Source organism: Notolepis coatsorum (assembly GCF_963971535.1).
Source record: "Notolepis coatsorum genome assembly, chromosome: 14".
In the NCBI taxonomy this organism is placed as follows: Eukaryota; Metazoa; Chordata; class Actinopteri; order Aulopiformes; family Paralepididae; genus Notolepis; species Notolepis coatsorum.
The window spans coordinates 20,387,896-20,399,822 of NC_140178.1; the positions used below are offsets into that span (position 1 = coordinate 20,387,896).

At 42.6% G+C, this 11,927-nt stretch overlaps 1 protein-coding gene across 1 annotated transcript; it reads right to left on the reverse strand.

Annotated features, from left to right (window-relative positions):
- Positions 1 to 641: 641 nt before the first annotated feature.
- On the reverse strand, positions 642 to 10,667 carry LOC311239763 (homeobox protein Dlx3b-like). The gene is made up of 3 exons (XM_084328190.1): positions 10,079 to 10,667; positions 7,893 to 8,089; positions 642 to 4,910 (listed from the first exon to the last, which is right to left on the reverse strand). The coding sequence occupies exons 1-3, from the start codon at positions 10,503 to 10,505 to the stop codon at positions 4,404 to 4,406; spliced, it is 1,131 nt and encodes a 376-aa protein (XP_084184316.1). The 5' UTR covers positions 10,506 to 10,667; the 3' UTR covers positions 642 to 4,403.
- Between the last annotated feature and the right edge of the window lie 1,260 nt (positions 10,668 to 11,927).

The following is an 11,927-nucleotide window of genomic DNA, read 5'->3' on the forward strand; positions in this document are numbered from 1 at the left end:
CTGTGTGTGTGTGTGTGTGTGTGTGTGTGTGTGTGTGTGTGTGTGTGTGTGTGTGTGTGTGTGTGTGTGTGTGTGTGTGTGTGTGTGTGTGTGTGTGTGTGTGTGTGTGTGTGTGTATGCCTGTGTGTGTGTGTGTGTGCACCTCTCTGTACGTGTGCCTGTTTGAGGTTTGAGTTTGTATATACAGTTTGTATACGTGTGGGTTTTCATATGTGTTTGTCACTGTGTGGGGTTTTCCGTGTGTGTGTGTGTGTGTGTGTGTGCGTGTGTGTGTGTGGTATATAGGCGGGTGCAACCTGTCGTCTGACTCACCCGTCCTGACTGGCACACTAGCAAACTGACTACCTTTGTGTGTGTGTGTGGGTGTGTGTGTGTGTGTGTGTGTGTGTGTGTGTGTGTGTGTGTGTGTGTGTGTGTGTGTGTGTGTGTGTGTGTGTGTGTGTGTGTGTGTGTGTGTGTGTGTGTGTGTGTGTGTGTGTGTGTGTGTGTGTGTGTGTGTGTGTGTGTGTGTACAGTGTGTGTGCACAAAATACAACACAGTGGTGATAGATTCAAAAACAAAAGCTTTATTATCAACTCGACATGACATATTTTACTTCCCATCAAATAAACGTTTCTATGGCAACATCTCATGCCTTCTACTGCTGTTCATAAATAAAATACTTAATAAAAAGAATATATTGTAGAATATATATATATAACTTTTATTTAAAAATGTTTTAGTGCCAACTATTCATTTCTTCTCACTCTTCATTTACTACTAATTACTACTATATTACCTACTATACTATATTACCTACTATACAGCTTTTTATGTACAGTGAAAACTGTTTGTTGAAAAGATCTACACTGTATAAATAGTTTTGTGAATGGCTTTATTTGTAGTTGCTCAGTATGTGTATAAATTATGAAAATCTGATCAAGATAAATAGTAATTGTACTCCAGAGTTATATTTTCAGTTTTCCACAGCTGTAGTTCAAAGATTTTGCAACAGCAGCGTTGCTCTCAGCTGTAACACTGTGCAGGTAAAGGAAAGTGCCACCCAAACATCCCATACCAATTATATCAATGTTTTCAAAATAAAGCATTGCGTTAGCAGTTTAGTGTCATGTTTCAAAAAGTATCTAAAGTAAAAGTATGCATTCTACGTGACTTTGTGTATTCCAGTGCTTGGGAGCATTCAATCTCTCTACGTTATGTTAAAGTGGTGTGTGGTCCAGTTATACCGCTCTGATTAAAGGTTATGTTAAAGTGGTTATGTGGTCCAGTTATGCTGCTCTGATTACGTCCTCTTGAAGTTGTCAGGCTTCAAATGTGAAAGTATATAATCTTCATACATTTCTGCTTCTATGTTTTCTATGTAAAATATTTTTCTTCAAAGTAATTAGTAACTGATGGGTTCAGATAAATGTAATGGAGTAAAAAGTACAATATTTCCTTTGAAATGTAGTGGAGTAAAATTATAAAGTCCCCAAAAAAAAAATACTCACGTAAAGTACAAGTAGCTAAAAATTAGTCTTTTGATACCACTGCCCGAGTACCTCTACTTCCACAGACATCCTGACCCACTCAACAGTAAAGCCCACTCAAGTGGAGGGCACAACGCCTTGTTCTCCTCACACTGTACGTTACTCTGAAAACACAGAAGCAAAGTGTCCACGAACCTCTCAGGTGTTGTCGGACATTTTGAATTATAATAATCTCCGGCTACCTTTTCGTGTCGTCGCCGATGGTGAAAATGAACAGTGTTTCCCCTTTTCCTATTTAAGGGTAATTTTGTCCTTTAACGTGCAGATGGGTAGAAAGTAAACATACGTTTTTACAGAAGGATTATAAGGTTTGTTAACAAAGAACCACGTTGCTATTACTAAAGGCGCGGATGTTGCAGGTTTGTTACTCCCCCACAATGAGAGCTCACTGAAGCTGGTGATGTCGAGGGAACCTGTGCTGGAATGCTAAGCTAGTTTTGGCTAGCGATTTTCCCTCCTTTAAATTTTTTTATTGTCGCTTCGAAATGTATTAGTCAAATGTATTACTGATTTATTAGTCGATTAGTTGGTTTGCTTTTAGTCAACCAAGACTTTGTTAATCAATTACTGTTGTTTTGTTTTTTCATGTTGTTGGTTTTATTCATGTTGAATGAGTTCTTTCCCGAAAGGATAATAAGCACATCTCTGGTAGCACTAGAGCTCCCTCTGTATAATTACATGCGGGGGAAACACAATTCATATTTTATCTGTGAATTAAATAAACAAATCGTTTGAGAGCCCTATATGCTATGAGGCAACTCAACCAAAGGGGCATACTTTAGTGCATTGAAGTTGGACCTGAAACATTAAATGCAGGTGTCGCACACCACACCACCTCCTAACGTGTATAATAGATGTTGTGCTCTATAATAATAGATTAAAGGTAGATCTGCACAACAGCATGCTGCTCCAAGACATTTATTGTACAAACACAAGTGAGGTTGAAAATGTTTTCTTACAATAAATGTGCATAACATACCTTTAACTTAGTTGATTCTTATCCTGCACCAGTGCAATGTGCAACTGGTAAACATCCCAGATTATCAGCTTCAAAATGGCTGCCTGTGGTGTCTTGGAGCTACTTTAGCAAATACTCAGGTAAAGAAGACAAAATATTATACGGTTTCAAAGACAAATCTAAGACATTTTAATAATAAACAAACCTTTTTAACTGACATTTCTCATAGCAACGTACACTATACATCTGAAATTACAGATGTTGAATTTGCACTGGAGTTTTTCACAAAAACCTTTCTTTCTGTCGTTGACAAACGCGCACCGTTCAAAAAGCTCCCTGTTTTTCACCTGAACTATAGCAGCTTTATTCAAGGAAAGGAACAGAGCCTGGTCACCTGCCAGACGATTTAGAAATAAATGCACATCATCCATAAGAAAGGTGAAATCTAATTGTTATCTAGACCTAATTACCTGCTCCTATGTAAACCCTGCGGAATTTTGGAATGCGGTAATAAAAACTACTAAATATAACCTAAGAACTAAACTAAACTAAACGATTTCCCTACCTACACACATTATATGTGGGGACTGCTGTTTTCCTAGCTTTCAACAAACTTTTTGCAGATGCTAGACTTTTATATACAAAGGGGTCCCACTTATTAATGATGATTGTGTTTCCACATTGAGCCATGTCTCTCAGTTCTTCCTTTCAGCCCTTTTCTATTATTTATGTATTGGAAGCTTTGCAAGCCATTGATTCCAGAAGCTCAACTGGAGAAGATAAATTGGATCCTTAAATTTTTTTTTAAACTGGCTGCTCCATTTATCACAGACCAATGAATGCACATATTTAATCTCTCTATCTCAACAAGCATATTAGGAAATCAGCACATGTATTTCCAGTACATAAAGATGGTGATAGAAATGATCAAAATAATTACAGACCGATTACCAAGTTACCATGCCTCGCTAAAATCCTGGAATATCTGGTAAATAACCAATTTAAGGCATTTCTTTCTAGTCAATCTGTTCCAAGTACACACCAATCTGGTTTTAGAGAGCTTTTTATCCTTTACAACATCACACTCACCCATTCATCCACACACCGACAGTAGAGGCAACCATGCAAGGTGCCAACCTGCTCATCAGGAACAGGTAGGGGGTTAAGTGTCTTGCTCAAGGACACTTGGACACGCTGCCAGGAGGAGCCAGAATCGAACCGGGAACCTTCTGATTACCAGACGACCGCTCTACCTCCTGAGCCGCTGACGCCCCCCCCATCTGATGTCGTTGGCTAACTATCGCTTCTGCTATTCACCTTATTTAGCCCCGCCCACGCTTACTTTCTATTTACTTCTATTTCCAAATGATGAACTTTGTCCCAATGATGCTAGCTAGTGTGGATATTACCAAACCAAATAAATAATAGGCCCTACATCTATTGTGGCAAACACTGCTTAGCTAACTCATTGTCCTTGTACGAAGGACAACTAAGATTACTGTGACATTTTTCATTCAAAATTTACTTACCTCGAAAGCTAATAGGCTATCCCTTGTCACGCGCGCATGGGAAGTGGAACCACAAAAGCTCAACCTAGCAGCTTCCTTGTTGCCTAGAGACATGAGGTGAATTAAACTACTACGGTGATCATTTACATGGAAAACCAGGCTTAGATGTCAGAGGAAATGAGGAATCAACGTTAGAGAGAGCCTGCTGAAAGTCCGTGCCAGGCTTTAAAGTCCAGAGATTATTAACAGTCTGTGCGAGGTTTGGGGGAAATACAGTTTGGGAATCATCAAAACGACGTCCTTCCACTCCGGACACCATTAAAAGTCCTGTATTTTTTTCTTCTTCTTCTCAGAATTCCAGTCAAAATAATACAGTATCTTCAAAAAGCCCGCGGCAGGTTTCCTGATCAGTAAACAGCTCCCATGCTCTGTGTAGATGGCGCCGGCGGTGTGTGGTGAGCCGGGCCTTGCTGCTGCAGGCCTAAATGTGCGCCCTGCTGCTCGTACCAGTTCTGGTGTGTGTATACCCCCCCGTAAGTCGGTGAGGTGGCGAGCGTGGGCTGATACGGACCCTGCTCTCCGCTGGTAGCATCTGGTAATGTAGTATCTTTGCTGGCACTGTTGTTGTTGCTGCTGCTGCTGTTGCTGCTGCTGTTGGTGGCGGTGTTGTCGTTGTTGGTATTGGTGTTGGTGTTGGTGTTGGTGTTGGTGTTGGTGTTGGTGTTGGTGTTGATGTTGGTGTTGGTGTTTTGGCTGTTGTTTTCCCACACCGCCGGAGACGCAGGAGAGTTGCAGGCCATGGAGTCGCTGGCGGCTGGACTGTGGTCACGTGGGACGTCGCCCCCCAGTGGAAACTCTCCGTTCTTGTAAAGCTTTTTGAACTTGGAGCGGCGGTTCTGGAACCAGATTTTGACCTGGAAGAGAACAACACATATAGAAGAGATACTTCACAACATAACCCACAGACCATTCCACCATGCAAACATCTACCTTCTTCTCCTGGTTTGCTTATCTATAGCCCAATTAATATCCCATTTAACCCTTTCACTACCACACTACAAAGGGTTAAGCCAGGGCGGTCAGGTGGCATAGCGGAGATTGCGTTCGTCACCAACCCCGGAGACGCTGGATTCGCCTGTTCGAATCCAGCTCACAGCTCCGGGGTTGTCACCAGCTTGGCTGGCCGTTCACACTAATACAATTGGCAATATTAGAGGGTGGGAGAAGCTGGCGGGGTGGGTCCGGGTCGTTGTAAACAGCGACTCCTACAGTTCGGTCGGGGTGCCTGCTAAGAGCGGATAGGATCTAAGGGCGGTAGTGTGATCCTTCCACACGTTACACGCTCTCAGTGAGAGTCCGCGCTGCCAGGTAAAAAGAAGCGGTTGATTGGCTAGACGTGTGTCGGAGGAAGCACGTGATAGCCTCCACTCTCCCAGACCGACTGTGGGGGGTAAGTGCGCAGCGACCAGGAAGGGGATTGGGAATTTAATTGGCATAACGACTAACATTGGGATGGGAGAAAATCGGAGGAAAAAGGAGAGAGAAAAAGATTAAAAAAAAAAAAAAAAGGGTTAAGCCTTTCACTACCACACTACAGACGGTTAACCCTTTCACTATCACACTACAGTAGATGAACCCTTTTACTACCACACTACAGACGGTTAACCATTTCACTATCACACTACAGAAGGTTAACCCTTTCACTACCACACTACAGAAGGTTAACCCTTTCACTACCACACTACAGTAGATTAACCCTTTTACTACCACACTACAGTATGTTAACCTTTTCACTACCACACTACAGACGGTTAACCCTTTCACTATCACACTACAGTAGATGAACCCTTTTACTACCACACTACAGAAGGTTAACCCTTTCACTACCACACTACAGTAGGTTAACCTTTTCACTACCACACTACAAAGGGTTAAGCCTTTCACTACCACACTACAGTAGGTTAACCTTTTCACTACCACACTACAAAGGGTTAAGCCTTTCACTGCGCACTACAGACGGTTAACCCTTTCACTACCACACTACAGTAGGTTAAACCTTTTACTACCACACTACAGAAGGTTAACCCTTTCACTACCACACTACAGTAGGTTAACCTTTTCACTACCACACTACAAAGGGTTAAGCCTTTCACTACCACACTACAGACGGTTAACCCTTTCACTACCACACTACAGTAGGTTAACCCTTTCACGGCCACTACAGTAGGTTAACCCTTTCACTACCACATTACAGAAGGTTAAAAAGACACGTTTTGTGTTCAACTGTCCCTCTGCCAAAATAAAATTCACACGGATATCCAAAGGGGAAATGGAACGTGCTTAGAATGGAGTTAGACTAGAAACGTTCGTCTTTCAACTATTGAGTATTTGCAGTGGCTCGTTGCGAAACACTGTGGGACTTGGCAGTAAATCATTAGGCACCAGACTATCATAACAACAGTCTTTCCAGCCAGGAGTCACTGATATATATCTCCACCTGCGGTACTGAGGAGCAAGCTTGCATCTTCCCTGCATCGTAATGTACTGTATTCTACTGTTTAATTCTACTCTACACATCCCATTGCATCCTGTTGCTTTAGATACTTAAGTACATTTTAGAATATTTTAGAATGTATACATATTTTAGAATGTATACATATTTTTAGAATGCATATCCTTGACTGTATTTTTATTCTTATTCTTATTTTTGATTCTTGACTACCTAAATGTTTATTGTGAGCAATCGTAGTGCTGAATTTCCCTCTGGATCTGTATATCTATAGCAAACACTTCTCTACTTTTACTTAAGTAGAATTTGAATGGAGGACTCTTACTTTTACCAGAGTACTCATTTATATGGGTATTTCTACTTTTACTTAAGTAAAGGAACTGTGTACTTCTTCCACCACTGGTATTTCGGGGGCATCCCTCTTTCTGATTGGACCGCTGGGTCCCAACATGTCTATGCAGTATCACCCAGTTACTCTTAAAGGGGACATGCATTGCTATTCCTTGCACTATTTGGGCAACTTTACACAATTCCTGTGAGTCTATGGAAGACATCTGTAAGGTTTTTTTCAAAAAAATGCATTGTTTTATATGTCTAATGAAGTACTCAAAAGCATAATTTTGTTCTGTTATTGGATGGGCTCCGCCCATAAGCGCTTCCAGTGACAGTCACCCACACAGCGTGATACATACGAGCGAGAGAGCGAGCAAGAGAGAGAGAGAGAGAGAGAGAGAGAGAGGAGGGATGCGTCCTCGACACACACGCAGTCAAGTTTGTGTGTAAATGCTCCGACGAGGGAGAGAGATGGCGCACACACATTTTTACACACACTTCTGCACGGTCCCGCCGGTCCCTCTCTCTCCCTCTCTATCTCTCTCCCTCTCTCTCGCTCGCTCGTTCTCTGCCTCTGTCAAAACCCGTTTGAGCAAGTGTCGGGTTACACTATGTGCTACAACCATAGAGGGGGCGTTACTGCAAATCAGTACCTTATTCACGTCAGCAATACCGTCAAATCAGAACAGCTTAGTTGAGTGAGGGAAGATCTCGTGAACTCGAGACTAGACTGATGAGTCAATATGATAATTAACGACACACAGACCACATTGATATAATCCCCAATTGCTAGGAATCAATGCTAAACACTGGAAAAGGCCATTTATAATGCATGGGACCTTTAACTGTGAAATAGAATTCTATATGGAAGTCCTGATGTTTTTGAATATAGTTTCTCATATTTAACTTAGATGTTGGTGGTTATTTCCTGTCTGTCGTCATGCCAACCAACGGGTCCTCTTACTATACGGACATCACTTGAGAGATTGTTTCTATTCCATTCTATTCTCTTCTATTCTATTCTATTTTGTAACTGTGCACGCGTCCACCTCACCTGTGTCTGTGTGAGGCCCATTTGAGCGGCCAGCTCGGCCCGCTCGGGCAGGGCCAGGTACTGGGCCGTCTGGAAGCGCCTCTGCAGGGCGGAGAGCTGGTAGCTGGAGTAAATGGTTCTGGGTTTGCGGATCTTCTTGGGTTTTCCGTTGACCATCCGGACCTCCTCCTCCTCCTCCTCCTCCGGCTCCTCTTTCACTGCAGGGGGGGGGGGGGGGGGTGATACTAGAAATGAGCCCTTTCACTGCCACACGACAGCCGGTTAACCCTTTCACTGTGACAATACAGAAGGTTAGCCCTTTACTATCACACCACCGACGGCGATGCTCCATCATTAGCATCATTATGCGGAGCTAATGATGCTAATGATGGAGCATCGCCGTCGGTGGTGTGATAGTAAAGGGTTATTAACCTTCTGTCGTGTGGCAGTGAACGGGTTAAGAAGGAGTCGTGGTCGTGGATGCAGGCAGAGAGAACAAATTTCATGAATTTGTTTCCGAGCCGCTATCACTCAGCCAGAGCGAGTGTGCTTTATTGTGTTGTTTTTTAACCAAATATAATTACTCTATTTACTTACTTTACTTTATTTTTGCTTTATTGTTATAAGGGGAACAATCAGTGCAGTTGAATTGATATTTCTTGAACATAACGGTCAAAGATGATGTAGTGATACTGATTGGTAGACGGTATTATAGGCCCACCAACCCTTTCACTGCCACACTATACAGAAGGTTAACCCTTTACTATCACACTACTACCGACGGTTACGGCCGGTTAACCTTCTGTAGTGTGCCAGTGAAAGGGTTAACCTGCTATTGTGTGGCAGTGAAAGGGTTAACCTTCTGTGTATCGTCGCAGTGAAAGGGTTAACCGTTTGGCAGTGCGGCAGTGAAAGGGTTAAACAGTTATTTAGGTAGATCAGTTGTGATATCACCATGCAGATGATCTCAAACTTCTTGTAAAAATGATCAGATTTTTCACAACGATTTCTAATAGACCTATAGGTATTTGTGCAGCACATAATGGCAGTGACACGAAAATAGACACATATAGCTGCTGGTGCTGCAGCCTCGCCATTTCAAAGAAATTCCAACGCTGCTCTAAACTTGTAATTTTGGTCTGTGTTTCTCCCACAGACGTGGTGGGTAGAGAGATTTATAGGTGCTTTTCATGTAGCCTGTAGGCCTAGTTGTATATCTCTATGTTTTGTCAGGGCTTCTTTTATATTTACGTTTTCTTTTAATTTTTTTTAATTTTTATAATAGACATGGATCTCGAGCCAACAAACATATAGCGTGATAATAACGAGCCGCTTTGTTGCTGGCATGCCGCGTCAACCGGCTCCAAGACTGTGACTGACATGCCGTGACACCTGACGTAAGTGGCCCCTGGCCAGAGGCCCCGCGGGCGGCTCCAAGACAAGACAACGAGACGTCAACTCCCCAACTGGAATGTCAGAACTGTAGTATACCTTATACCAGCTAGTCGAGTTTGTTTTTCCAAGCGTTGTTCCGCTAAAAAGAACGCTCCTTTCAGTAAAGAAAAAACGTCCACAATCTATTGAAAGTGACAATACAGATAGATGGTGAAAAGACTAAGACGAGGCTACATGTTTTGAGAGCCGAGTGTTGAAAATACTACAGTGTAACTTTAAACGCTGTTGTGGATGTGTATAGCCTGTGTGTGGCCTGATATATTAAACAGTAAGAAGTACAGTTACTGTACATAATAGTTGAGGCAGGCTCGTTGAAATGTTACTGAATATCACCAATCAAGTCTGGCTATAGTTATTTTGCTGATGTCTGATTTTAGTTTAAGTTATATTGGCAATTGTTTTATGCCCGCATTGTGCAAAGCAAATCCCCCTACAGGAACAATAACGGTTTCATGGATTCATTCATTAATTCATTCGTTAATTTATAACAATAACTTATTGAAGAAATAACAGACTAGGCGAATTGCAGTTATATAATTGCAACACCATTGGAGTTGAATATGTTGTGCGTATAGGCTATACCATTTTCAAGTTATTTAAGTTATTTACCAACAAGGACGCCAAATTTAGCAATATATTGTGTATAACTAAAAGAAAGCACGTGTGCCACACAAAAAAAAATAGCTAAAGATAACACCAATCATTTTGGCTTTCGGTTGTCTAACTCCATTTTCTCGTGCGTAAAAACTCACCGACGTCGTGCAGTAGGTGTAATGGTGACTGCGCGTCCCTGCTGAAGTGCCCATGTTGCCTGTACTGCGCCTGGGGGGGGTACCCGTACTCTGTCTTGGCGACAGCCGGGTAGGTTCCAGGTGGACCCATGCCGTTCATGTTATAGTGGTGATAGGTGTATGGGTTCATGGTGGCTTGCGTTGAGTAGGACTGTTGTTGCTGCTGCGCTGCCGCCGGGTAGAACTCGTGGTGGCCGCCGTGGTGCAGCGCCGGCTGTCCGCTGTAGTAGCCCATGTCCGTGGAGGAAGACTCGGGGCGCGTCGGGGAGCCTTTGATGGCCGGGTGCGAGCTTCCAGCCCCGGGGAGGAGGAGGTCAGAGGTGCTGAGGCCCACCACGACCACTGGCTTCTTCTCCCCGAAGGCTGAATGATGATGTGGCCCGTTCATGTTATTATTAAGATCCCTGGATACTCACACTTGAATAAAAGACAAATCCTTGTGATGTTGAAAGTTGCTATTAGGCCCTAAAAAAAATGAAATCTCTTTGGGATTCTGGAGCGCACACAGACATCCACCTATATATCCAAAGTGCCTTCTTGACGAGGCAACGGGCTGTCTCTCTGTCCACTGCGGCGTCGCCCAACCCAACTGCAGCTCCAAATTACAGGGCGCGCCGCGCCGAGCGGGGCAGAGGGAGTGGAGGTCGCGCTCCCATTGGCTCCTCACTCGCTCTCTCTCCCTGCCCCGCGGGCCAGACTGCTCCGACTGTCGCCTGTCTGGCTCCCCTGCTCTCCCCGCAGAAACCTCCAGTAAACCTTTCCTCTGGCCAGAACTATAGAGCAGCATAAAGTCAGCCAGACTGTAAACTCTCTCTAACTAACTCTCCCCCGACTAGATATGTCTAAACGCGTATAGGCCCAAAGCTAAGATACGAGATTCACCTCAATGGTGTCCCAATGTTTCATTTAAATACATTGCCATATAGGCATGAGAATGAACCATATACTTAATAGTGTTATACGGTGTGTTTACACATGAGAGATAATGGATGCTGTCTCCATGCTGTTGTTGTCGGCATCTCTTGTGAGTTAGTGAGGTCTTATTTCCCCCAATCAGGTCCATAATTGGTTCAAATCATTAGGGCAGAGTTATTTATTATAGCGAATATTTGTCTGTCGGCCTTTATAAAATCATCTTACAGCAAGTAGCCTAAAATGTTCTCTTTTGCTTATACAGTACCTTCGTTTGATGAAGATGACATGTCACTCATTAGTTTAATTCATGGGTTTTGCACCATGCTATTCAGAACTTGCGAGCCATTCTGTCACCTTCCCAACCAGGCCTATAACTTATATTCACTCTCAACACTCCAACATAGTCCATAGAATATTTATTATTACTTATTAGACGTGGTCCAAACTGAAGAGACATTTAAAACAGTAGACCAAATATCTGAAATGGCACAGTATCGTTATAGTATTTGCAAATCTGGTATGTCATAAATGTATAGATGTAGCAGTACTGTATATCTGTATGTCATGTATGTCATAATATGTTATGATGAATTGAAAATGGGGGACCCTGATGTAAAAAAAGACGAAAGTTTTTCTCTGGTCTGCATCCCCTTAACAATTGTGTGTATTGAGCCGTACTGTATTGTACCCATTCTGCAATCTGTTAATAAAGTTTTCAATCAATCAATCAATCAATCAATCAATCAATCAAGCTTTGTAGAATCATTATGACAATGTGAGTTGTTTGATTTCAAAGCAAAAAAAAAGAAGTAAAGACATTTTAAAGCACATGGACATTGTATAATGAATAATGTTAATTACTTAATTACAGGCGACACTCTTGTATTTAGCCAGG

Bases quoted from the DNA above. Each gene is read 5' to 3' on its own strand.
- LOC311239763 (XM_084328190.1), bottom strand. From the start codon at position 10,505: ATGAACGGGCCACATCATCATTCAGCCTTCGGGGAGAAGAAGCCAGTG. The intron at 8,090-10,078 runs GTGAGTTTTTAC...CCCCCCCTGCAG, and splicing joins ACACCTACTGCACGACGTCG to TGAAAGAGGAGCCGGAGGAG. The intron at 4,911-7,892 runs GTGAGGTGGACG...GTTCTCTTCCAG, and splicing joins TGGGCCTCACACAGACACAG to GTCAAAATCTGGTTCCAGAA.